The 25466-nt window shown below is 53.0% G+C and overlaps 3 protein-coding genes across 8 annotated transcripts; 2 read left to right on the top strand and 1 right to left on the bottom strand.

Moving 5' to 3' along the window:
• The first annotated feature begins 74 nt into the window (after positions 1-74).
• Positions 75-4165, top strand: Cptp (ceramide-1-phosphate transfer protein). 3 transcript variants are annotated; one of them, NM_001007703.1, is made up of 3 exons: positions 80-350; positions 2254-2388; positions 2599-4165. In NM_001007703.1, the coding sequence occupies exons 2-3, from the start codon at positions 2267-2269 to the stop codon at positions 3125-3127; spliced, it is 651 nt and encodes a 216-aa protein (NP_001007704.1). In that variant the 5' UTR covers positions 80-350; positions 2254-2266; the 3' UTR covers positions 3128-4165. The 3 variants fall into 3 exon arrangements, with proteins under 3 accessions (XP_038966049.1, NP_001007704.1, XP_006239638.1); XM_006239576.5 differs by having other exon boundaries at positions 124-350; positions 2164-2388; positions 2599-4147; XM_039110121.2 differs by lacking the exon at positions 2254-2388 and having other exon boundaries at positions 75-350; positions 2599-4147.
• A 2187-nt stretch (positions 4166-6352) lies between these two features.
• Positions 6353-10409, top strand: Tas1r3 (taste 1 receptor member 3). Its single transcript, NM_130818.2, has 6 exons — positions 6353-6560; positions 6676-6976; positions 7063-7866; positions 7989-8186; positions 8269-8389; positions 8562-10409. The coding sequence occupies exons 1-6, from the start codon at positions 6370-6372 to the stop codon at positions 9521-9523; spliced, it is 2577 nt and encodes an 858-aa protein (NP_570831.1). The 5' UTR covers positions 6353-6369; the 3' UTR covers positions 9524-10409.
• Dvl1 (dishevelled segment polarity protein 1) lies at positions 10379-22435 on the bottom strand. Of its 4 annotated transcripts, XM_039110851.2 has the most exons (16): positions 21953-22073; positions 19444-19558; positions 16177-16246; positions 15912-16033; positions 15584-15687; positions 15200-15338; positions 14993-15086; positions 14852-14921; positions 14625-14764; positions 14470-14546; positions 14311-14378; positions 14039-14191; positions 13431-13562; positions 13165-13332; positions 12877-13083; positions 10379-11687 (listed from the first exon to the last, which is right to left on the bottom strand). In XM_039110851.2, exons 5-16 carry the CDS (start codon positions 15657-15659, stop codon positions 11314-11316), a joined length of 1698 nt encoding a protein of 565 aa, XP_038966779.1. In that variant the 5' UTR covers positions 15660-15687; positions 15912-16033; positions 16177-16246; positions 19444-19558; positions 21953-22073; the 3' UTR covers positions 10379-11313.
• Between the last annotated feature and the right edge of the window lie 3031 nt (positions 22436-25466).

Below are 25466 nucleotides of genomic sequence, written 5' to 3'. Positions count from 1 at the left end.
AACGCAGGCCGATATGTCGAGTTCTAATTGGATGATCAGCAACCAATTGGGATGGCGTGGCAGCAAAGGGCGGGGCAGAGGCTGGGCTTTAGGTGGCAGCTCAAGGTTTCTTCCCAACCGCAGGCTGCGAGCTTGGGGGAAAGCATAGGGATGGGAGCTCTTACCTGACAGTGAACTAGGCAGCAGAGCCATGCCTCTGTAGACCACCGGAACGGAGGGCAAAGATTCGTCACCCACAGCAGCCTAATTATAGCTTTGATCAACCCCCCCCATCACTGACCTTCCCTGCACCCTTTGCCCTCCGCGGGAGTAAAGAACCACCACTCACCCCCCACCGGAACCCGTCTCAGGTGAGATTTGCAGACTTCTTTGCACCACCCTGGCTCACTGCTACGCCTAGGTGTATGTGCTGTGTGCCAGCTTGTGGGCCTTCGGCCGGCTGTCCATCCTGTTTAGAGGTGTTCTGCATCACCTTCCGGGAGCTGGGGAGCTGCCCTCCCTTCCTGTTCTTTCCGGGTTTCCACTGACCATTCTAAGAAGCTACTTGGCTTCTGGCTCAGGCTCTGGGCAGGAAAGCCTGGCTGCGGGATTGTTAGGTGGCCAGAAATGAACTGGCGCGGGGTGGGGGGCAGCATAGAGACGATTTACCCACTGGACAGCCAACAGGCCCTGAGAGAAGGGTGTATCACAAGTTTCTGGGCGTCGCCATCTTTCTGAGGCCCAGGCAGGGCTGTCACTGACACCTAAGTACAAGGTGAGCCCATCTCCTAAGTCTGGAACTTGCAATGGGCACCCAGTGCAACCTATGGGACTCTATCACCACTCCATGGACCGGGAGGGCATGCAGACCACATACCCAGAGCTGAAGGACTGAGGCATAGGACTGTGTGAAGGAAAGAAAAAACTTGCACACAGATGTTGCACACTGGATAGGGATGGGTTTTTGAAGGCCTGGTGGTACAGAGGGTTAGGTCAGGGATCCAGTACTAAGGGACACAAGAATCTCCAGAACTGGTAGTAAGTGTCGGACATAAATGTAATGCAGCTACATCCCACAGGGTTGTTCCTGGACACCAAGGCAAGGCTGTTAAGATAGCAGGAAAGGTATATCCATTCAATATTTGAGCACAAAAGGAACCTGGTGGCACAAGCTTGTAGTTCTAGCTACTCAGAAAGCAGGAAGATTGAAAGTAAAAGGCCTAGTCTGACATGGTGGCACACACCTTTAATCCCAGCATTTGGGAAACAGGCAGGCAGATCTGGGTTCATTTACAGAGTGAACTCCAGAACAGCTAGGGCTACACAGAGAAATCTTGTCTTGAAAAAACAAAAAAGAAAGTTAAAGGCTTGCCTAAGCTATTCTCTGTCCTACATACAAGACACCCTTAGGCACAGTCCCCACAACTGAAGATAGATAGATAGATAGATAGATAGATAGATAGATAGATAGAAAGAAGTGGGGACTGGGTTTGTGGAGTGACTGTAAAAATGTCTACAGAATACAGAACCCAGCCTTACCTTAAGGCCTTTATCCTATACCACTTCCAGAATGTTCTCTGGAGCGAGTGGGAGGATTTGTAGCAATCCTTTGTATGTATTATGACCTTTGGCCCAGCTACCCTGCTTTTTTGGAGGACACACACCATTTCAACAACAGGAGTATCCATCTGTCTGTCTACAGATGCCAATCCACAGCCTCTGCTTTAATTTGGGGGATACACCCCTGACAAAGTAAAGGAAGGTCTGTCTAGCCACCTCTCCACCCTCCCCGTGTGTGAGACACTTGTTATTTTAGAGTCCCTGTTTTTGTTTTTGTGCAACTTCCCATCAGAATGCTGGTCTGATACAGTGAGGTCCAGGGGTGGCCAGGATCCAGGACTGTGCCTACCTTTTAGAAACATTCCCCTAATGCATGAAACAGATGCTCTAGGAGTGCATGGAGCCAACAGTGCAGCCATGGAGTCTCAGGACAGAGACAGATTATTAGCCTAAAGGGCAAGGAGCAGCTATGTCAAGGTCTGTGGGTACGGGATTCAAGGGCACAGCAGGGTCAAATTGGTTTGTGGAAAAGCTTGTAGTTTATGGTGAAGGCACTCAGATAAAGGGATAGAACGTCACCATGATTCTCAGGAGACAGTTTTAGCACCGCACTATTTCTTTCAGATCTTCTTCCCAATCACTTCCTGAGAAAATGAACCACAGAATGAGCTAATTCAGCATGGCGGCTACAAGTTCTGTGTGAAACTATTTCAGTTCGTGTTGGAAGATGGATGGCCCAGAGAGAGATTTCAACCTTAAGGTTGTCCTGATCAGCTTCAAGAAGTGTCTCACTGACAAGGGAGAGGTGCTGCTGGACCACTATACTGCCAGCTGGAAGGGGCTTGTCAGGTGTGTTTATTGGGGATGCTAAAGGTAGCAGCTTTGCCAGCCAGAGCCCATGTGGCATAGGATGAGACCAGCTAGCAGACGGTTTCCATCCAGCCTTCCTGCCCTTGCCACTAGACAGACAAGTGCTCTAGCAGGCTCAAGGTGTCCTCCCTATACTACAGGATTGCTGCCAGTATGGGTAGAGCCTTAAATTTATACTTCCTTCCACAGGTTTCTGAACAGCCTAGGGGCTGTCTTTTCATTCATCTCCAAGGATGTGGTCTCAAAGCTTCAGATTATGGAGCATCTGAGAAGTGGCCCACAGTCTGAACACTACATTAGCTTGCAATCCATGGTAGCCTACGAGGTGAGCAACAAGCTGGTGGACAGAGACAGCCGCTCACGTCCCCGACACCCTAACTCAGGCTGCCGGACTGTGCTGCGCCTACACCGTGCTCTGCATTGGCTACAGCTGTTCCTGGAAGGCCTGCGCACCAGCTCTGAGGATGCTCGTACCTCCACCCTCTGCAGTGAGGCCTACAATGCCACACTGGCTGCCTATCACTCCTGGATAGTACGTCAAGCTGTCAATGTGGCCTTCCATGCCTTGCCCCCACGCAAGGTCTTCCTTGAGGCCATGAATATGGGGTCCTCTGAGCAAGCAGTGGAGATGCTGGGAGAGGCCCTGCCCTTCATTGAGCAAGTGTATGACATCTCCCAGAAGCTCTATGCTGAACATTCCCTGCTAGACCTGCCCTAGTAGTGGTAACCATACTGTGTGGACTTCCCCTGCTCAGAACTGGGTTTGGGCAATCTAGGGCTACTCCCACAGCAGGGCTTTCTGGAAACTACTGTCACCCCTGTAAGCTGAACTGGTGGAAAGCCAGTCTGTGAAAAGAAAGGTCGTGGGCAGCTGAACCAAGAAAGGTGAATGCTAGTCATCCTCTTGGTTCAGGATGAGACAGTTGAACTCCAGTTTTGCCCTCCACTTCAGTCATGTGTTCAGTCAGGCTTGATTGAAGTGCAGATGGAAAATGGAGAAGTGGGGGGCGGTGTCATGTATCTGCAACAACCCAAGGTTGCTCTACCTCTCCTGTATAGAATCTGAAATGGTATAAGGACCCAGGACCCAGGAGCTGTCTTCCCTACAGCCAACATGCCCAGCCAATGTGTATCCTACATGTCTGGGGCCCCTTCATATTCCAAAAGCTGTAACATGGGTAACATGAAGTTCCTCTGGCAGTGGCATGAGTCCCTGCCCTTCACCTGCTTCCTTGTTAGTCTCTCTGCATACCAAACAGGCCCTTGCCTCCTTGGAAATGGAAACTGTATGAAACCAATAGCTGAGGCTTCTCTAAGAAAGCCTGCCCTGGTCAGTGCAGCCTGTTCCACAGCTTCTCCAGTATAGTACCGTCAGCCTTCTGAAGGTGGCTTCTTACAACACATGTACCCCCAGGATTCTAAGATGTCAATACTAACTGGCCAAACCATACCTCTCTCTAGCCAGCCCTGCTGCTCCTGTTGCCATAATACGCAGATGACTTAGGACATGACTTGTGGGAGGAGACTAGGCCCCTTTGTCTGACAGATGGCCATACCTAGCATGGCTAATACCCAGTGTATAAGACCATAAGCTTTCCCACTGGGTCTTAATGTTAAACCCGAGGACAATGCCCTCAGCGTAGCTGATGTGTGCAAATGCAAACTTTGGGGGGCACATCTCTTTCCTTAAGAATTGTGATCTATGTATTTCCAACATAAATAAATTACACCTACATGATTGGGTATAGCACTCTGGGATGGGTCACAGGTGTGTCAGGTGCCTGATTATGTGGGGCAAGAGCATAGAAATACTCATATGGGTGGGGAGGGAACTAACCCTAGGGATAAGGCTGAAGCATGTGTCCCCAACCCTGGAGGTTTAAAGGCAATATGAAACATGTTCAGCCAGCAGCCAGGACTGAAGGAGTTGCCATGTATCTGTCCTTGATGTATCTTAATCATACATGCACCATGAAATCTGCATTACCTCCATTTTTCAGGTGAGGAAAGAAACACCTGAATTACCTACCTTCAAGGGCTAAGTGGGAAAATAGGTCTGAAGGTAGCCAGGCACTGTGTGACAAAGCTGGAGGAAAAACTAGAGCTGCTTTCTTCATGGCAACAACCTAGAGGGTACATTATGAGTGGAGTCTTCTTGGTACTCCACTGTATACACCTCAGCTGCTTAGGCTGTACATTGTCTGGCCATGTTTATACCCAGTTAAGAACCAAAGGCCTCGTAGTGCTAGCCAAGGCTGAGATCTGGCCAGAAAGTAAGAATACAATAGCTGTGATGTGTGCCACATACAGATTCATGTGTATGTGTGTGTTAATTATATGAATGTGCTTTGTGGACATCCTCACAAAGCAGCAGGGAAATGCAAAGGTCATTTCCATAACACCTGCTGGACGTCCTATGACATCGAGATTACAGGGGTGCCCATTCCAAGAAGAGTCAATAGCTTCCCCTATGCTTGGGTGCCAGAAACCTGTTCTGTTAGCAATAGCCCCCTCACACCCAGATTTAGAGGGGAATGACGTATTAGCTAGGGTTACTGTGATGAAACTATGACCAAAGTAACTTGGGGGTAAAAGGGTGTATTTGGCTTATACTTCCATATCACTTCATGATCAAATGAAGTCAGGACAGGAACTCAAACAGGGTAGGAACTTGGTGACAGGAGCTGATGTAGAGGTAAAGCAGGGGTGCTACTTAGTGGCTTGCTCAGCCTGCTTCCTTAATAGAACGCAAGACCACCAGCCCATGGATGGCACTACAATGAGACTGGGCCCTTCCCCCAGCAATTGCTAATGAAGAAAATGCCCTACAGCCAGATCTTGTGGCGGCATTTTTCTCAATTGAGGCTCACTCCTTTCAGATAACTACATCAAGTTGGCATAAAATCAGAACAGGGGAAGAGGCTAAGAAGGAACTATCAGGGGCTGGGGATTTAGCTCAGTGGTAGAGCGCTTACCTAGGAAGCACAAGGCCCTGGGTTCGGTCCCCAGCTCCAAAAAAAAGAACCAAAAAAAAAAAAAAAAAAGAACTATCAACTGCATACAGGCACACACCTGGCTGTAGCAGCTGCAGGAAGCTATTTGTTTATAGCCTTTTCTCATTTCCATGAACCAGCACGAGCACTCTGCAGAGAGAGATCCCTGCATGCCTACCTGGGTAGGAGTGCTTACATTGAAGATCAGCAGGATGGCCGAGAGGCTCCACAGCTTCCAGGTGTCAGAACTCCAGCAGAACAGCTGGAACCCTCAATGAGTCTGCCTTGCCCCAGGACCCGGGCAGATTGGAAAGGCCTATGGCCCTTGTGCCCTCTTATTCCACAGTCAAGAGAATCCTGAACACTTCTGCACCTTCCTTTTTACAGTCTGCCAGGTTGCTCTAGGAATGAAGGATCCTGAGGAGCTTGAGCATAGGCAGGTGAAAAGACCACAGTCAGTGGCCACAGTTGGCTTACTGGGTTACTCTCAGATTATTAGATATGGTGGGTTTATTAGATATGCCAGGTTGCTCTAGGAATGAAGGATCCTGAGGAGCTTGAGCATAGGCAGGTGAAAAGACCACAGTCAGTGGCCACAGTTGGCTTACTGGGTTACTCTCAGATTATTAGATATGGTGGGTTTATTAGATATGCCAGGTTGCTCTAGGAATGAAGGATCCTGAGGAGCTTGAGCATAGGCAGGTGAAAAGACCACAGTCAGTGGCCACAGTTGGCTTACTGGGTTACTCTCAGATTATTAGATATGGGTTTATTAGATATGGTGTCAAGTATACACAAAACATCAGGCCTGGGATATTGCATATATCACCGGAGCTCCTTGGGGCTTGGCAGCCAAGCACAGCAGTGGTTTTGCTAAACAAATCCACTGTTCTCTCCCCTGGACTCAGTACATCTGTGGCTCCAGCCCTGCACACACCTTCTATTGCCTCTGCTGGAAACTTCTACCATGCCGGGTTTGGCTATCTTGGGCCTCAGTCTGGCTGCTTTCCTGGAGCTTGGGATGGGGTCCTCTTTGTGTCTGTCACAGCAATTCAAGGCACAAGGGGACTATATATTGGGTGGACTATTTCCCCTGGGCACAACTGAGGAGGCCACTCTCAACCAGAGAACACAGCCCAACGGCATCCTATGTACCAGGTATGGAGACTAGCAGCTAGGGTGGGAGTGAGCCAAAGCTTGGCAGCCTTGGATCTATGGTACTCCTACTCTGGGGATGAGGTGGTGACCACCTGCAATTTCCATGTGGTCTCAGGTTCTCGCCCCTTGGTTTGTTCCTGGCCATGGCTATGAAGATGGCTGTAGAGGAGATCAACAATGGATCTGCCTTGCTCCCTGGGCTGCGACTGGGCTATGACCTGTTTGACACATGCTCAGAGCCAGTGGTCACCATGAAGCCCAGCCTCATGTTCATGGCCAAGGTGGGAAGTCAAAGCATTGCTGCCTACTGCAACTACACACAGTACCAACCCCGTGTGCTGGCTGTCATTGGTCCCCACTCATCAGAGCTTGCCCTCATTACAGGCAAGTTCTTCAGCTTCTTCCTCATGCCACAGGTGAGTGAGCCAACTTCCCCTGTGTTCCTTCAACCAACTGCACCCATTAAGCTCTCATATCAGGAAGTGCTTCTTGATCACCACAGGTCAGCTATAGTGCCAGCATGGATCGGCTAAGTGACCGGGAAACATTTCCATCCTTCTTCCGCACAGTGCCCAGTGACCGGGTGCAGCTGCAGGCCGTTGTGACACTGTTGCAGAATTTCAGCTGGAACTGGGTGGCTGCCTTAGGTAGTGATGATGACTATGGCCGGGAAGGTCTGAGCATCTTTTCTGGTCTGGCCAACTCACGAGGTATCTGCATTGCACACGAGGGCCTGGTGCCACAACATGACACTAGTGGCCAACAATTGGGCAAGGTGGTGGATGTGCTACGCCAAGTGAACCAAAGCAAAGTACAGGTGGTGGTGCTGTTTGCATCTGCCCGTGCTGTCTACTCCCTTTTTAGCTACAGCATCCTTCATGACCTCTCACCCAAGGTATGGGTGGCCAGTGAGTCCTGGCTGACCTCTGACCTGGTCATGACACTTCCCAATATTGCCCGTGTGGGCACTGTTCTTGGGTTTCTGCAGCGCGGTGCCCTACTGCCTGAATTTTCCCATTATGTGGAGACTCGCCTTGCCCTAGCTGCTGACCCAACATTCTGTGCCTCCCTGAAAGCTGAGTTGGATCTGGAGGAGCGCGTGATGGGGCCACGCTGTTCACAATGTGACTACATCATGCTACAGAACCTGTCATCTGGGCTGATGCAGAACCTATCAGCTGGGCAGTTGCACCACCAAATATTTGCAACCTATGCAGCTGTGTACAGTGTGGCTCAGGCCCTTCACAACACCCTGCAGTGCAATGTCTCACATTGCCACACATCAGAGCCTGTTCAACCCTGGCAGGTAAGGGTGGGGTTTTTGCTGGGTTTTGCCTGCTCCTGCAGGAACACTGAACCAGGCAGAGCCAAATCCTGTCATGACTGGAGAGGCTCATGGGTCAGCCTTACCCTGACTCCACTCCACAGCTCCTGGAGAACATGTACAATATGAGTTTCCGTGCTCGAGACTTGACACTGCAGTTTGATGCCAAAGGGAGTGTAGACATGGAATATGACCTGAAGATGTGGGTGTGGCAGAGCCCTACACCTGTACTACATACTGTAGGCACCTTCAACGGCACCCTTCAGCTGCAGCACTCGAAAATGTATTGGCCAGGCAACCAGGTAAGAACAAGACAGGCAAAAGGCATGGTGGGTAGAAGCCAGTGCTAGCTAAGCGAAGCCTAACCCAAGGCTCCATGTCCAGGTGCCAGTCTCCCAGTGCTCCCGGCAGTGCAAAGATGGCCAGGTGCGCAGAGTAAAGGGCTTTCATTCCTGCTGCTATGACTGTGTGGACTGCAAGGCAGGGAGCTACCGGAAGCATCCAGGTGAACCATCTTCCCTAGATATTCTGCACAGCTGGGCTGGGGGACAGAAGCACGCCAATCTGGCAAGCCCCCTTCCCCAGGGCTAATGTTGAGGCAATTACTGTGGGGGACTGGCTGGGGAGTTCTGTCTCCCATCACCAACCTCCACATTGCCTTTCTTTCACCACTACAGATGACTTCACCTGTACTCCATGTGGCAAGGATCAGTGGTCCCCAGAAAAAAGCACAACCTGCTTACCTCGCAGGCCCAAGTTTCTGGCTTGGGGGGAGCCAGCTGTGCTGTCACTTCTCCTGCTGCTTTGCCTGGTGCTGGGCCTGACACTGGCTGCCCTGGGGCTCTTTGTCCACTACTGGGACAGCCCTCTTGTTCAGGCCTCAGGTGGGTCACTGTTCTGCTTTGGCCTGATCTGCCTAGGCCTCTTCTGCCTCAGTGTCCTTCTGTTCCCAGGACGACCACGCTCTGCCAGCTGCCTTGCCCAACAACCAATGGCTCACCTCCCTCTCACAGGCTGCCTGAGCACACTCTTCCTGCAAGCAGCCGAGATCTTTGTGGAGTCTGAGCTGCCACTGAGTTGGGCAAACTGGCTCTGCAGCTACCTTCGGGGCCCCTGGGCTTGGCTGGTGGTACTGCTGGCCACTCTTGTGGAGGCTGCACTATGTGCCTGGTACTTGATGGCTTTCCCTCCAGAGGTGGTGACAGATTGGCAGGTGCTGCCCACGGAGGTACTGGAACACTGCCGCATGCGTTCCTGGGTCAGCCTGGGCTTGGTGCACATCACCAATGCAGTGTTAGCTTTCCTCTGCTTTCTGGGCACTTTCCTGGTACAGAGCCAGCCTGGTCGCTATAACCGTGCCCGTGGCCTCACCTTCGCCATGCTAGCTTATTTCATCATCTGGGTCTCTTTTGTGCCCCTCCTGGCTAATGTGCAGGTGGCCTACCAGCCAGCTGTGCAGATGGGTGCTATCTTATTCTGTGCCCTGGGCATCCTGGCCACCTTCCACCTGCCCAAATGCTATGTACTTCTGTGGCTGCCAGAGCTCAACACCCAGGAGTTCTTCCTGGGAAGGAGCCCCAAGGAAGCATCAGATGGGAATAGTGGTAGTAGTGAGGCAACTCGGGGACACAGTGAATGACCCCTGATCCAATGACCTTACCTTTAGTGAACCCAGCCCTACCAGAGATCTCCTAAGCCATCAAACCCCAAACAGTACTTCAACCATAGACTTGAGACACTGAACATAAACTCGGACTCCATTGGCCTTAGTCCTACAGTGACACCCCCACACACTGAAGGCCTGCTGAGCACAAGATGGACCCTATGAGCCCACCTACCCCTCAAAGGCAAGATCATCCTTGATCCTGTTATGCCTACCTAAGGCCTCCCCAGGTGACCAGGCTCTATGATCTTAGAAAACGACCCACAAAAGGTTCTTTGGGACTACATAGCCATACTTTGAACCTAGGAATTCCCCAGGCAGACAGACCCTGGGAGGTCAGAAAGTACTACTTGCCTGAACATGCCAGGCGGGGGCCTCATCAGTGCCCTGTCCAGGCATCCCAGGAATAGAAGGCTGGGCATGTATAGGTATTGGGACAGAGCAAGAAAGACAGCAGGCAGAGCACACTCAGGAGGGAGGCAACATCCAGTCTTCTCCATTCCTGGCTGAGCCCTAGCCTGGAGGAGAAAACCGGGTCGCCACCAGCACCTTGGACAGAGCATACACAGGGGTACGGGTCAGCACCACGGCCAGCACCAGCCACCCAGGACCCCTGGAATCAGCTTCTAGTACCAAGGACAGAAAAGTTGCCTGCAAGGCCCCTTACTGGCCAGCACCAGGGACAGAGCCACATGACTAAGCGGCAAGGGACAAGGGTATCTTCCATCTCCAGGCAGGATCAGACCTGGGTCAGTTCTGGACTGGCCCCCACACCTGAATCCGGAAGCAGCTTAGCTGGAGAAAAGAAAAATAAGCCACACATCAGTCCCATAAAATTAAACGCTTTTTTTAGTGTTTAAAATAGCATTTACACAGAAGCAGCATTTACACAGAAGCAGCTCTATGTGAACTACCCAGTCGCTCAGACTTCTTGACACAGTGTCTCGTGTAGATGTGTGGGGCTGCTGTGCCGAGATGGCAGTGGCACATGCTGATGGGCAGCCACCAGGAGAACAGTGACAGGACAGGACCCCACATCTTCAGCTCTTGTGTTCACTCTCACCCGCCATTGAGACTAAGACAGTAGATAAGTGCCAGGCCTCTCTCCTGTCTTCCCTACTAGCCATCCTCCACATACCTTCAACACAAACTGTGCTGTCATGTGCCGAGTTGCAGGTGAGGAAAGGAGCGTGCAAACTGCCCCACTGGGTGACCAGCTGCCGCCCTTGGAGCAGGCAAGCTAGCAATAAATAAGTAAGTTAGACCCCACCTGGGCAGCCAGAGAGGTTTGAGGGCTCTGTCTAACCCCTCAAGAACCCCACCTTGGCCTGACAGGTGAGGCCCATAAACTTAGTGACAGTCAGCCTGTGCCCCTGTGCAGTTCTGGGAGACTTTGGGGAAAGGGGTGACAGAGCCCAAGAGAGCCTTTCTTGTCCTAAATGGAGGTCACTTCCAAAAAAGGAACCAGGAGGTGGTCCCTGAGATCTGTGCTGAGGACTTAAAGACAGAGATGTCTCCTTACAAGACTACAGATACTTGAGCTGCACCACCACCAGCAGCCCCAAGAGCAGACAAAATATCAAGCTGATATCTTGGTCGTATGGCTGCCCTCAGCCCTTCTTCTGTTGCCTGCTCCCTCTGCCCTGGCCCAGACCCTACGACTGACCTATCCTGGCCGGCCACCACTAAGGCAAGCCCATAGAGCTCCTGGCACAGCAGGAACACAGACTCTCGCCACAGGCAGCACTGAAGACACTGGTTGATCATCACATGATGTCCACAAAGAACTCACAGGGGTTTCCCATGGCCTTTTGGAAGGACTGGCGGCTACCTGTAAGTTCTGGAGGAACAGCAGCCAGCTCCCGGACAGGTGGCCCTCCAGGTGGCCCACCCACTACTGCATAGGCCTTGGTAAGGGGGTGCAGTGGAGGGAGCCCTGGGGCAACAGCTGAAGCCTGACTTCGAGGGCTACTGCCACGGCTAAGCTGGCTGACAGGCCGCTCCCACCAGCCAGTGCTACCAGACCCACTTGGTACTGTGTGGTCTGATTCACTGCCACTACCCCCAGCTCCAGTTGCCCGGCGCTCCTCTCGGCCTGGGGTCCGATGGCTGCTCCTTGTGGACCCACTGCTCTTGCTCCCTAGGAAAAGGGAAGGGGCAACAGAGTCAGCACTAGGTCTGGCCATATCCAGGACCACCAGCTGCTCCCAGACAGCCAGGGCAGGATCTGGTGAGTCTGGGGATGGTAGGGGAATGGCAGCCATGCAGATACCAGGAACAGCTGAGAGGCGAGAAGCTAGGGGCAGTGGCAGACAGCGGGGACAATAGGGCCCAGCTTGGCACCCCACACCTAACCCCAATGCTTGAACCCAGGGCTAATGTTAGAGCTGAGAAACTAAGAAACCAGTGAAGGCCCTGTGTGCCCAGCATTCCCAATAGCCATCCTGGGCTCACCACCCGAAGACCCACTGTCCACCCAACCCAGGACCCTGGTCAGCTAATTTGCTTAGCCCCTGTCCTGAAAGTAAACACGTGCTGGCTGGGGACATGCTGAGAGGGACACAGGGGGACCTGGCTTACCGGCCCGAGGGTCCACTCTGCTAGTCCTTCAGTCTAAGGCTTGCTCAGCACAAAGCAAGGGATAGCACAAGTCACACACCAGTCCAGTGCCCACCAATGGCTAATAGGACTATTTTGGGCCAAGCTGAGCCTAGGTACATGCAATGGCCTGTCCAGGGTCAGTAGTCACTCGATAGCTTCCCCCTGGGCATCGCCACCCTCTGGCCCAACCTCTCCTGATTCTTTCTCTGGACCCTGTAGCACAGCTGCTGGCCTAACTGTGCCCCACTCTGCCTAAAACCTCCACTTCAGGCCATCTCTTCCTCAGGGACACCAACCCTTCAAGGTCTTTAAGATCTCTGGGATATGCCTTAATGGCATTGTTCGATATTCTTGTCTGGCACTCTGTTGGGATGCAGGCACCATAACTGATAAAGCCCATTCTCCCCATAACCTGGGGCCTAGACAGTGCCCCCACTTGATGCCCGTGGATACTCTCATCCTCATTCTTGCCACAGCATCTCCTGGCCTCTTGCCTCCACCACCTAGCACACCAAGCCCGTTCCCACCAGGCAGTCTTTCTATTTCCTAAAGGCTTCTACCCACAGAACCACACTGAGTACCCACATCAGCCCCTCCCTGTCCCACATGCTGACTCTTGAGATGGGACCCACCAGGACCCAAACACACAGCAGGAGCACAGAGGGAAGCATCAGGGCCAGGCAGAGCCAAGGAGTGGGAGTGGGAGGAGGGGTTGGCATGACTCTCACCTTCACTCTGCTGACTCCCAGCACTGCCACTGCCATAGCTGAAGCCAGGGTCCTGGTAAGCAGGTGGGAAGCAGGGCGGGGGTCCTGGGTACTGGTAGGGATAGCCTTGACCCAAGGGCCAGGGTACAGATGGGTGGGGCAGTGGGGCCAGTGTGTCCTGATCTGAGGCTCCACTGGAGCCACTGTTGAGGTTCAGGGATGCGAGGTCTGGCGGGAAGGGAGTGGAAGGGTAAGTGAGGGCAAATGGATGAGCCCCACAATAATCCCTACCCGATAACCCTTACTCACTGCTGCACAGGTCACCAAAGACATAGTAGCACTGCTCAGAGAAAGTGATCTTGTTCACCGTGTGCCGCAGGAAACCATGCTTCAGCATGCTGCTGGCATACTTCCTCGCCTCCCTTCGCTCCTTGAAGCCCTCCACGTGTGTGTACAGCCAGTCCACCACATCCGCCCCTGGCCATAGGCCCATGAAAGTCAGGGTAGCTGAGCCCTGGGAAGCTACACCAGAATGAAGAACAGACTGGGTCCTTCCCACACAGCCAGGGACTCACCAATGACAGCATTGGCAATGGTGATCTTAAGCCACATGCGGTCCCGGATCTCCAGTCCCGAGTCTGGCAACTGCATGACGCGGACAATGGCACTCATGTCACTCTTCACAGTCAGTGGTGCCTCCTCAAGCTCTGCAAAGCACACTTCTCTGAGCCCAGGCTCACAGAGTGAACCGCCATGGGGTTGGGAGCAGGGGGCAGGATCAAACCTCTATCTTCTACTCTCGGGAGGTTATCTCTCATCAAAACTTGAGCCACAGTCCAAGTACACACGGGCAAGCCAGCCCCTGCCCCTCCCCCACAGACACCTCCCTGGACAGCTCAAGCTGTTAGTTATGTTAGGTAGCAGAAAAGCAAAGCAGAAGCTACCATGTCCTCCCAATCCTCAGCACAGGACTGGCAGGACCCTTCAATGTATGCAGACGACCAGCATGGCCGGGCTGTGAGAGATGCGTACATGTATCTTGGTGTACACATTTGTGAAGGTGTTGGAGACAAACATCAATGGACCCTGGAACAGCTCCAATGAGCACTAAAGCTCAAAGCTGGAGCTGACCCTTGTCCTTTAGCCTCAGTTTCCTGGAGGGCTCTTGTGAGTTGCCACTTACGTGGGGCGCCAGGCACTGAGCTGGTTAGTGAGGAAGAGCTGGTGCGTGTGATGGCGCTGGAGCAGGGACTCGTACCATAGCGGGGCAGAGCACCGGTCAGTGCTGCTGTGTGGGACAGCCAGGCAGCCGGGTCGATGGGTCGCACTGGGTCAGCTGCATAGTTACCACATGGCAACAGATGACAAGTGACAGTAAGTGGGGGACAGCAAGAAAGACCCCCAGACTGGGCCTAGGAACCCCACCCTACCCCACCTTTCCATGGGGTCGCTCACCCCTTGGGATGGTGAAGTAGCTCCGAGGGGTTGGGTCCCAGCACTTGGCCACTGTGAGACTGATGGGCCTACAGAGTTCAGCAGACCACATCGTAGGTGAGGCCCGCACAGCCCCTCCCATGCCATGCCACCCCCACCCCCACATGGAGCCCCCCTCACCCCGTCTGGGATACGATCTCCCGAAGCACCCGCACGGCATCATCGTTGCTCATGTTCTCAAAGTTGACATCATTCACCTATGGGGTTTGTGGGGTCAGGGATTGGTGGTGGGATGTGGGTCCATCTTGTCCCCACAGTCCCCACATGGCTCCCACCTGCAGCAACATGTCGCCTGGCTCAATGCGGCCATCAGCAGCCACAGCCCCGCCCTTCATGATGGATCCAATGTAGATGCCGCCATCACCCCGGTCGTTGCTCTGGCCCACGATGCTGATGCCCAGGAAGTGGTGCCTCTCTGCAGGAGGGGCCATGAGCAGGCCCCAAAAGCTCCCAAGGCCTGTACCCACCCCCCACCAAGCACCCACAGCCCACAAGGCCTCACCCATGTTGAGAGTGACGGTGATGATGTTCAGGGACATGGTAGAGTCGGTGATGCTGCTGAAGGAGGATGCCTGTGGAGGGACCCAATGAGGGGCTGTGTGGGCACCACTCAGAGCAGACACCCCACCCACCTGCTGCCTACCCGGTCTGTCTGCCTCAAGCGCTGCTTCCGACGACGGCATTTGTGCTTACGAATTAGCCGAGAGGAGGTACTCTGCTCTGTAGAGCTGCTCAGCCTGAGGCAGGAGACCAGAGGAGTCAGAAAAGTACAAGGCAACATATGTATAACCAATCAGTACTCTTAACCTTAAATCTCCAGCACATACTGACATGTGCGAGTGCCACCTACCGGCTCGTGTTGTCCTCCTCATCTGAGTCAATAAAGCTGCTAGATTCAAGCTCACTGCTCAGTACAGTGGACGCACTGTCTGGAGGTAGTCCCAGCTCCCGCCGCCGGTCCCCTCTTGGGTGCCCATTGGTCCGGGCAGCTGTGGGGACAACAGGGTGGGAACTGATTGTGGGACTTCAGTGGTCACAGAATGAAGGTGGCCTCTACATTTCAAAACTTATGCAGTGACTCTGGGACCACAGGGGCTAGGAGTACCAAGTTGGGACTCTACCCAAGGATCACTGCTTGAAAGAATATGTGGGATATTTCTAGGGGTTTGGAGGGATACCAAGGGACACCAAGGGAAGTCTGGGCTCCAGATCTGGGCAGGCGCAGCCACAGTACCCTCATCACGGTTTCGACGTCGGGCTCGCTCCCGCCGGTGACTGACCATTGACTCTGTGCCTGTCTCATTGTCCATTCCATCTCGGCTACTGGCAACATTTGGACTGCATAGATGAGAAGTGGGTGAAATTGGGCAGACCGGTTTGCTGGTAGCCAGTACCTCAAATGATTCCTAGTCCCCAAACCCACAGGCAGGACCCTAGTTCTAGAAGGTGCCTCCCACCCAACTGTAGGCCCCTCCTCTGTTGTCAGCTTCACTCTTCCCAGGTGGGCCTTGGGTAGCAAGGATCCAGCAATGGTAGATCTCTGCCCCCGATAGGGGCCTTACTGGAAGGAGGGGGGCCTGGAGTCCCCAATGCCGCCTGTCCTCTCAAGGGGTGGGGGCAGGTCCGTGTGGCTGTCAGTGCCCTGGGACCCTGCATCCGAGTGAGCGCCCTCAGCCAGGACCAGCTGTGAAAGAAGAGCGAGGCCTTGGATGGCCATATGCTTCAAGACCACCCCCATAAGCACCCAGCTGCCGCCTACCTTTGTCCTTTACTTCTCCCAGGAAGATCCCACCTGTATCATTCTGGTGGGGCCACCTATAGACTCACCCAGGAAACCACACGGCCATTGAAGCAGGGCAACTTGGCATTGTCGTCGAAGATCTCCTCCTTCACCACCCTGTGGTCAAACAAGGCCCTGATGTCACCTCACCTGGATCCATGGAGGATGCTAAGAGACATCTCCCACCCTTGGACCTAGCAATAGAGCATCTGTCAGGCCAAAGATGTCACTGAGGGTTTATCTAACACATTCTCTGCTTAGGGACTCTGCGGCTCTCCACCGGACCCAAACTCCTGACCCTCAGCACTGGAGTAGACAGATGTAGAGGATTCATGACAGGACATCCTAGAGCTCTTGTCCACTTCCAGAGCCAGCCTCTAGCCCTTGGCGGGTCAGACAAGGTTAAGGGTTCCCGGGAAAGTCCCTAATTCTTCAGCTTCCTTGGTCCCGGGATTTATATCAGACCTGTCTCTAGCTATGTATGCCTGCTCATGAAAACCCAAAACCCTCACAACATATGATACTTGAAGCTCGTTTGGGAACTCTTCTCGGCCTCCAAATTTTAGGGAGAGTAGCTCTACCTATCCAGGAGCTTGGCACAGCCCACGGCTCGTCTCTGCCCATTACCCCAAATCCTACCGTGTACCACAAAAGCTCCAATTCTAATTAGTTCCAGAAGAGTCTCCTACTCTGACATTCAGACTGGGCCACACAGGAACAGCATTTTGTATGCCCTGCTTAAATTAGGCCACTGACTCCTGTCCTTGTCTTCCCAGCACGTACCCTCTGTGCCTCTCTGGAACACTCACAGGCCCTAGTCAATATGATGTGCATCTCATGGTGCTCCATGCCCTTGGGCCCCTGAAGTCCCCTAGCCCAGAGAGGGTCTGCACTTTCTGGTACAAGGTACAAGGACAGCCAACCCCTTCTATAGATGTGAGGGTCAGAAGGATACTAGCTCCTGCTGCCCTCAAAACCATCTAGAGAGACAAAGTGGACCTCATGCACAAGATCAGCCCCCAACTATCAGGGAATTTGGTTGGCTTCTATCTGAGGACCTTAGAAACAGAACTAGCCAAGCCCTGGCTGTACCTACTGACCACAGCCATCTCTGTTTGTCTTCATGCTGCCTCCCTGGTCAGATGGGCTAGAAGAGAGCCAAGCTTGCCCAAGCAAGATATAAAGGGTCAGGGAATGAGAACTGGGAAGGAAGCCAGAAAGCCTGGGGTCAGTGTTCAAAAAGGCATGGACAGCAGCCAGGACAGGTTGGAGGGGGCAGCTGGGAACAGGCTTCCACCTATCTCCTCAGGCCCTAAAATCTCCCCTCCCTTACCTTCACCCCAGCACTCAGCTACGCCAAGCACAGTGGGATTTTCCACACCTAAAACTCGAATTGAGTGGAGCTGGAAAACCAGACTGGTCCTGGAAATGCACCTGGCAGGAAGCAGGCTTGTGGCTTAATGGGCCCAATGCCAGGGGCAGGGCCACCTCTGCCTGTTGCTCCAGAACCACTGGGCAACAGTAGACGGCAGGAAGCACAAGCAGAGCAACGTCCCATCCTATCTAGAGAGTAAGGCCTTTGTCCGCCCACTTGCTAGGGACCTAGGGCTGCGCTGGTGGCAGAGGCTGGACAGTCTGAAAGTGAAAGTACATCCCAACCACTTTTCTGACCTTACTGTTGCTTCCATGTGCCCATGAGAGTTCTGAATCAATGAAGCGGGGCCCCAGCAGCAGACAGAATCACTTCTCAGGACTCCCTTGATATCTATTTCCCCTCAGGACCCCCTTGATATCTATTTCCCCGATTACAAGTTACAGCCCTGTAGCTTGCTCCATTTACAAGGCACCCACAAGAGAGGCTGTCATCACAGGAAGACCCGGGACTGCTCCAGGGTGGGATAAAGTTTCTCTGGAGGATGACAGGGCTCTGCCTGTAGCAGCTGGTACACCAGAGTCCACAAAAAGCCTGCTATCTTTGAGTAACCTAAAAGCAACAGAAACCCAGACAGGAATCCTCCCCTTAGCCCCCAACCTTGACCCCAAGTGGATTCTCCAAAAGCCTTTCCCATTGGCACACCCAAGCTCCAACCCTCCCTGACTCACCTATGGAGAAATAGATGAGCAATTCCTAGCACCCACAATAGGGCCTGTCCGGCTCCCCAAACAAGCACTGTAACCCATCCAGCCCAACCAGAGCCTACTCAGTCAGACCCTTAAGGTAATATGGCCAGCTTGAGGACTTTGTGCCTCCCAAACCCTAGCAAGACACACCTCTAGGGTTCAAGGCCCTGCTTCTTAGCCCTCCCGGCCTCAGCAACCCAAGTCCTGCTTTCTAACTAGGTGTCAGGGCAAGAAGACAGACCAAAGGGAAAGGTACTGAGAGGATAGTGTTTGCCCCAGATCCTAGGGCTAACCCTGGTCCTTTCCCACACTTGGCTAGGCAAAGGGCAAACATCACAATGCCCACAGTAGAGGCAGGAATGGATAAAGGTATGTGATGCTACCCACAGCTGTGGTATAGCCTCCTGGGCACTGTATAACAAGAACAGAATGAGGCACAACCAAACCTCCCTATCACCCTGAGCCTTGTGTCTATCCTCTCACGAGGAAGGCTCACCTCAATGTGACTACACAGTGACTCGGGGCACCCCTTCGGGCATTTTGCCCCAACCTTAGAATTCCTTAGAGATCCTTGTGGCCCTTGGGCTCTACCAGCCAACCCCAGTGATCCACCTCAAGGAGAAATCTGCTCTAAATAGGTCCTTTGGAGCCCTGCACAGCTTGGCCGAAAAGGACCCAAGGTTTCAGGAGGTTACATTAACACACAGACTACCTCTTTAGTGATCCAGCCCTGAGATAGCCCCATTCCAATTCCCATACACACAGAGCCAGAGACTGGAGGAGCAAGTAAGCACAGGTCATGGAGATATCTTGAGCTTCACAGGTCCTCTGTATGCTCCCAGGAGTAAGGATTCAACTCCTACCAAGGATTGGTGTGGGCTGGGCTCTTAGCCTAAGGAGTTTTACTACCCATGAACTTGAACTGGCAGGTGTACATAGGCCCCTGACGATAGCTGGACACTCTTCTACCAACTCATCCCATGGGGCATGGAGCCCCAGAACATCGAGTCCTTCCCCACAGCTCAGGAAATGCATTGTAATTACCTAGACTCTCATAATAAATACTAGGGAGAGGCATGGAACACAGAGAGGCTAAGTCACTGACCCCTGGCAGCTCGACCAGGGCACAGAGAACCCTCAGAACATTTGTCAATGTGCAGAGGACCCCAAAGCCCCGGGCTCCCAGCCCTTACCCTTGCCTGCCTCCCTCCAGCTCAGGGAGCTCTTTCTCCGAGATGAGGCTGGGGGCAACTGGCAGGCAGATGAACTCAGTATCACATCAGGCAAGCTGGTATCAGCAGTACATTCCTAGTAGCAAGGACCAAGAAACAAATGTACTCACTCCTCTATCATAGACTAGACCCCTCCATTGTCACCAGACCAAACACCAGACACTTCCACGGGGCTCACAAGAACCCAGAACTCCTGCTACTACTAAGCCTTGGGTTCTAGGGTCAGAACCACCATGAGCTGCATGCAAGCGGGCACAGAATAGACCTTTACCTTGTTGGCTAGAGAAACACACTGGGAATTGAGCCTGACCCAGGACAGACTCTGCTTTTTACGAAGTAGCCAGCTTTGGTTTGGAGCTAGACTCACTAGAGTACTCCTCACAGACTCTAGTTGGTGGCCAACCCGAGGCCACTTGCCCAGCTCAGCCAACCTTACTCAGCCAACATTAAGTTACTTTCTCTTGGTATCCTTGAAGCTCTGTAAGTGGAACTCAGGCAAGGAAAGGAGGGATGCAGTTGGGACAAGGCATGGCCCCTTATCTAAGCTCCCAAGTCTACTAAACCATCAGAGCACCAGGTCAGAGTCAGGATGAGGTCTACTGACAAGCTGTTTGTCTCTCTGTGTCATCCCTAGCCCAGAGTCTACCTCTAAGTTGCTCTGCCTCCTAGTTCTTCTACACACCCCGGACACCCAGCTTGTATCTCTGGGCTCTCTGCTAGCTCCAGACCCCATGTCCCAGCCATTTCAAACCCACCCAGAGGAACTACTCCTGCTTCAGAACACGTATCTGCTGCCCCATCTCCTTAGCCAGGGCACCTGCGGGTCCTCCAAACCTGCCACAGGCACAGATAATGGGGAACCTATGTGAGCTGATGCTGGATTACTGCTCTTGGCACACCCTACCCAACATGGATATCAGAGTAGAGGGACAGGCATCCTCAGGAGACACCCAAAGTGTAGAGAAGAAAGCAACCCAGTTCTGCTCCTTACCACTTGCACCCCAGGGTGTTACAAGTTTGTGAGAACATTTGTGACTTTGGTCACACACACACACACACACACACACACACACACACACACACACACACACAAACACAAAATGCACCAATACTTAGACCCAGAAATACCCTGTCCCTGAGATTAGAGACCACAGAGGTGGCCCAGCCAGGAGAGTCAGGGAAGACCAACCTCCAGAGCAAGGCAACTCCAGCCTCCAGGCAATTGGGGAGCACACCAGCCTGTGGTTGGGGCGCAAGGACTGGGTAGGCAAAGAGAGTTTAGTTATCCAAATCAGGTTCAGTACTGACTAGACGCCCAGGGTCAGAAAGAGTTCGGAGCTTGACCTAACCCCATGGACCACCCAGGGACCCTGCAACCATGGAATCCAGAAAATAGCCTCAATGTCAAAGCCCTGAGATGCAGCCACACACAAGGGCACCAAGCACACCTGCTCTACCCACAGGGCCTAAGCATGCTATCCTGCCTCCCCACCCCCAAACACTGCCAAGCCATGGACTCAAGTTTCTGTGGCTATGCCCTGTCAGGCCTCTGTTGCACTGCCAGTCCCTGGCTCACTGTCTCAGAAGCCCAGCTTAGCTCAAATAGGAAGTCCCTTCTCCTGAGACAGCCACCACAGCCATTCAGCTAGGAAACACACTACTAGAAGCTGACTCAAGTCAGGAGATAACCTGAGCACCTCCCAGGAATGCAAATGTTGTGTGGTTTGGAAAGGACAGAGGCACAGGAGCCAGGAACCAAGGGGGCAGGGTACACCGAATGTAGCTTCTTGGTTTCCAGTGACCCTTGACCTCTGCCTTGCCACAGGGACTCTAGAGGGGCCAGGAAAGAGTCTGTTTTCAGGCTTCAGAACTTTTCTAAGCTCCAGAAAACATATGGGTGCCTATGACCCACGTATTCCACATTACCCCATCTCAAGTGGAGGATCCACTGGGTGCTAGGAGCCACAAACCCCCCAATCCTTCTCCTTGATCCCACCCCTAATAAACTGCACACCCTCCAAGAGTAGCCCTGAGCCCCGGGTTTCCACCCATAGATGAAGAATTCATCAGGCCCTGGGCTTAACCAGACAGAAGGAAGGTGGCTTTGAGAGTGGCCTTCAGCACCCAACTTGGACCAGCTAGGCACAGGAGCACCACCGAAGAGTGATCAGAAAGCCTGGGCCCTCGCCTGTCCATCAGAAAGAACTGTCTGGCCTACCTAGAGGGTAGTCAAGGGCTCGGATCCCCAGCTTGCCACAGACAGGGTCACCGAGGCGCAGAGACTCTACCTACACCTGCTGTAGATGCGCAGCAGGGTTGCCGGCGACAGGGGCGCTCTCTGACGTCCCCAGACCCGAAAGCCCAGCCGGCGCAGACAGGTGCCAGCTCATGCCCGCGCGGGGGCCCAGCAGCCACCACACACTCGCGGGAGACGGCCAGCACCCCTGCCCAGGCCGTGCGGCCCACTGACCCGAAGTCCTGGTCCATAGACTTGAAGAAGAATTTGTAGGCGTGCACCGGCCGGTTGCTGAGCACGTTCTTGAAGTCTGCCAGCGTGACGCGCTCGGGAGCTACGGGCAGCTTGACCAGGTACGGCGTCTCCTCCTCGTCCATGTGGTAAATGATTTTGGTCTCCGCCATGGCGCGGCGGGGGCGACGCGGAACCCGCGCAGCGTCAGGGCCCGGCTCACCTCTCGGACGCGGGGCGCCCTCCCAAACCGCCGGCCCGCGCCCCGCCCGGCCGCCCCGCGGCCCCTTTGCGCGTCCGCCCCTCCCGGTCCCGGCTCGCACCCGTTCCCCGCCTGTTGCCCCGCGGCCCGCGGCCGCCCATCCGCTGCGGCCCCGGAGCGGGCGCGAGGGAAAGCAGTTCAGAGGGCTACTGCGGCCCGCCGCCCCCTCGGGCTGTTCAAGAACCGCCTGGTGGGGTTGAGCGCTCGGCCGCCGGAGGGCGCTTCAGGGCCGGTGACGTCACTGGTCGCCCGCAGCGCGGGCGGGGCGGGACTGCGCACGCGCAGAACGGGTCCGGCGGGGCTGGGCTACAGCGTGCACACGGGCGGGGCAACCGGGGTGGGACTGGGAGGGCTCCGGAGGCCTGGCTTGTTGGGTCTCTCTGAGCATTGGCTTCGGGTGGGGTTCTGAGTTCCCTTAGCCAAGAGCCAAAGCCCTACCCAGCGCTCGCCCAGATTCCCAACAGACTGCAATCCTTGGGGCATCTGGGTCTGAGGTTTGTGAGCAGATGGGCACGCTTGACCCCAGAAAGACAGAGGGACCCTAGAAAGGTCGCTCCCCTTGAGCCAATAAGATCTGCCAGGGAGCAAAGGAGTGTCGTACTGCTGGGCCGGTCCTGATTGTCCTACCCAATCCCAGAGTCTCCTAGATGTCCAGAATGCGGAGACACTGGCCACTTTGGCGACTTCGGGCGCCCCACAAGAATCTGAAGATACCTATACCTATCCCAAACAGCAAGAGCCTCTCTGTGCCCCCACGCCAATCCTGAGCTCAGCTCTTATGCCGACTGCCTTGTCCCATCAGATCTCCAAGAAATCGAAGTGGTGACACAGGTATACATACACACAGATGTCCAGGCAAGGCCCAGGCTCCAACTGAAGCCAAAGGAATTTTCGCTCTGGACACTGTAGATCGAACCAGCCAGGTGTCTTCCACAGACCAAGGAAGACAGGGCAGCTCCTCACTCCAGGATGGCCTAAGGCCATTAGAGGGAGTCTTAATGGCCATTAAGAAGAACGGGGAGGGGGGTGGCGGGAATATGATACTGATCCGTGATGGAGAAAAGGGGGTGCCTGTTGTGACCTTGGACCATATCCCAAACACTAAGCCAGCACAAGGAAAGATTCCCACCACTGCCTGGAGGACCCAGAGGTAGGCATTGAATGCATATACTGACCTTCCTTGAATCTCTACAGAAGTAACCTGAAGAAATCAGGAAAGATGGCCTCAGAGGGTCTGCCCAAGGAAGAAGGAAGACAGTCCCTTTTCTGAGTGCCCCTCAGACACAAGCTTCTATTGGTCTATTAGTCAGAAGCACTCAAATAAAGCAGTCCCCATAGCCCAGATGCCCTTGATTCCTACCTGACACCCCAAATTATAGAAGGAATTAGAAGCTAGAGGCTTGGTAGGAGTCATGGTTCTGATGCTGATGGGGGCAGTTTGGGTCACTGTAGAAGAGACTGATGGGATGTCAGAGCCTGTTCCTTTCCAGAAGTGACTTTGTCCAGTAGCAGTGTGACCTCTGATGGGATCAGAGGCCACTAGTGTGAGAGATACATCCTCAAGCCACACCTCAACAGGTTACTGAGGTCCTGTGAGTAACTGACATCCTTTCCTGTCCTCACTATTCTTGGACCAATGAGACGGTGCCTTCTGCAGTGTCTGATCATTTGAGTTTGAACCCCAGGACCCAAATAGTGCAGTCTGAAGGAAGGAGAGAATGAATTGTTATCACCTGACCTCCACATCCGTGCCATTCATTTATCTATATTCACACGATATGAATGAAAAAATTAATAAAGCAGGATGTAATGACATGTGCCTTTAATCTAATCCCAGGGTTAAGGACAGAGGCAAGTGGATCTCTATGAGTCCTAAACCTAGCCAGGGCTATCTAGTGAGACCTAGAAAATAAATGAATAAATAAATAAATAAATAAATAAATACTCTCTATTGAAAAAAAGGAATCAGTAAAGGTGCTTGCTTACCCATAACCCATATTGTTTAAGGAGAAAATCAACTCCTGAACATGTTTTTTTGTTTGTTTTTCCATTTTTTCAGGACAGGGTTTCTCTATGTAGCTTTGGCTTTCCTGAAACTTGCTTTGTAGACCAGGCTGGCCTTGAACCGACCTTCATACATGCTGTGATAGGCATGTCCAGAAAGACCACACATATAAATAAGTTAATAAGTATTTAAAAGGTGGGGGGGTTGAGGGTTAAAAATAGATGACTTAGAGGTTAAGAGCACTGGCTTTTCTTCTAGAGAATCCAGGTTCAAGTCTTAGCACCCATAGGGCTGCTCACAACCATCTGTAACTCCAGATCTAGGGAATTCAAAGACTTCTTCTGTCCTCTAATGGCACTGCACACATGTGGTACACAGACATACAGGCAGGCAAAAGCACTTGTATACGTAAAATGATAAACATTTTTGAAGACTTTTTATATACTTGGTTTATTTTTATTTTATGTGCACTGATGTTTTGCTTGCATGAATTTCTGTACAAGGGTGTTGGATGTAACTCCTTGGGACTGGAGTTAAGAGACAGTGGTCAGCTGCCCTGTGGGCGCTGGAAATTGAACCTGAGTCCTGTGGAAAAGCAGCCAGTACTCTTAACTGCTGAGCCATTTCTCAGTCCCAAGTTTTTTGTTTTTGTTTTTGTTTTTTTTTTTTTAAGAGAGATCGAGGAAAGAGGTCTGTGCCCTCTCTTAACTGCTCACAAAACTCAGTCTTCTGAGGTCACACAGCCAGTGCCTAGTTTTAACTATCCCTAGGGGAACAGTACCTGAAAACCAACACCTGATCCTATTGACCAAGGCTTCCCTCTTGGGGCTCTTTCTGCCCAAATCTCCTCAGATTTATATCCTTGGGGGACATGCCTGCCTATCTTTGCTTCTTCTTTTTACTCCACCTTGGCATCTGCTTCTCAAAGAACTGGGCTAACAGCATTTCCTTCTATGGCCGACCTCACCACCTCCACCATTGTATACCTCCCCCATCCTTGTACACACACACACACACACACACAAACACACACTCTCTCTCTCTCTCTCTCTCTCTCTCTCTCTCTCTCTCTCTCTCTCTGAGGAAAGGAGCTGAAAGCCCTTCATCATGGAAGTCCTAGAAGGACCTAGACATAGACCTTCTACTCTAGGGGAAATGGAAGGGCAGCAGAACTAGACGAAGGTTATGAGAGCATCTGGGGGTTCCCAAGGCCCAGACATGTCCCCCCTGAACAGAAGGGGAGCAGCAGG

The sequence above is a fragment of the Rattus norvegicus genome, chromosome 5, assembly GCF_036323735.1.
Source record: "Rattus norvegicus strain BN/NHsdMcwi chromosome 5, GRCr8, whole genome shotgun sequence".
Lineage (NCBI taxonomy): Eukaryota > Metazoa > Chordata > Mammalia > Rodentia > Muridae > Rattus > Rattus norvegicus.
Note: the sequence above shows the minus strand (reverse complement) of the source record. Positions and strands in the feature narration are given on the sequence as shown.

Excerpts from the sequence above, each read along its gene's own strand:
- Dvl1 (XM_006239598.5), bottom strand. The coding sequence starts at position 22,122 with ATGGCGGAGACCAAAATCATTTACCACATGGACGAGGAGGAGACGCCG. Across the intron at positions 15,087-15,199 it reads GAGGAGGACAACACGAGCCG|GCTGAGCAGCTCTACAGAGC; the intron begins GTAGGTGGCACT and ends CTCCTGCCTCAG. Across the intron at positions 13,563-14,113 it reads CGGTGCTCTGCCCCGCTATG|AGCTTGAGGAGGCACCACTG; the intron begins GTACGAGTCCCT and ends TGTGCTTTGCAG.
- Cptp (NM_001007703.1), top strand. The coding sequence starts at position 2,267 with ATGGATGGCCCAGAGAGAGATTTCAACCTTAAGGTTGTCCTGATCAGC. Across the intron at positions 2,389-2,598 it reads AGCTGGAAGGGGCTTGTCAG|GTTTCTGAACAGCCTAGGGG; the intron begins GTGTGTTTATTG and ends TTCCTTCCACAG.
- Tas1r3 (NM_130818.2), top strand. The coding sequence starts at position 6,370 with ATGCCGGGTTTGGCTATCTTGGGCCTCAGTCTGGCTGCTTTCCTGGAG. Across the intron at positions 6,561-6,675 it reads AACGGCATCCTATGTACCAG|GTTCTCGCCCCTTGGTTTGT; the intron begins GTATGGAGACTA and ends ATGTGGTCTCAG. Across the intron at positions 8,390-8,561 it reads GAGCTACCGGAAGCATCCAG|ATGACTTCACCTGTACTCCA; the intron begins GTGAACCATCTT and ends TCACCACTACAG.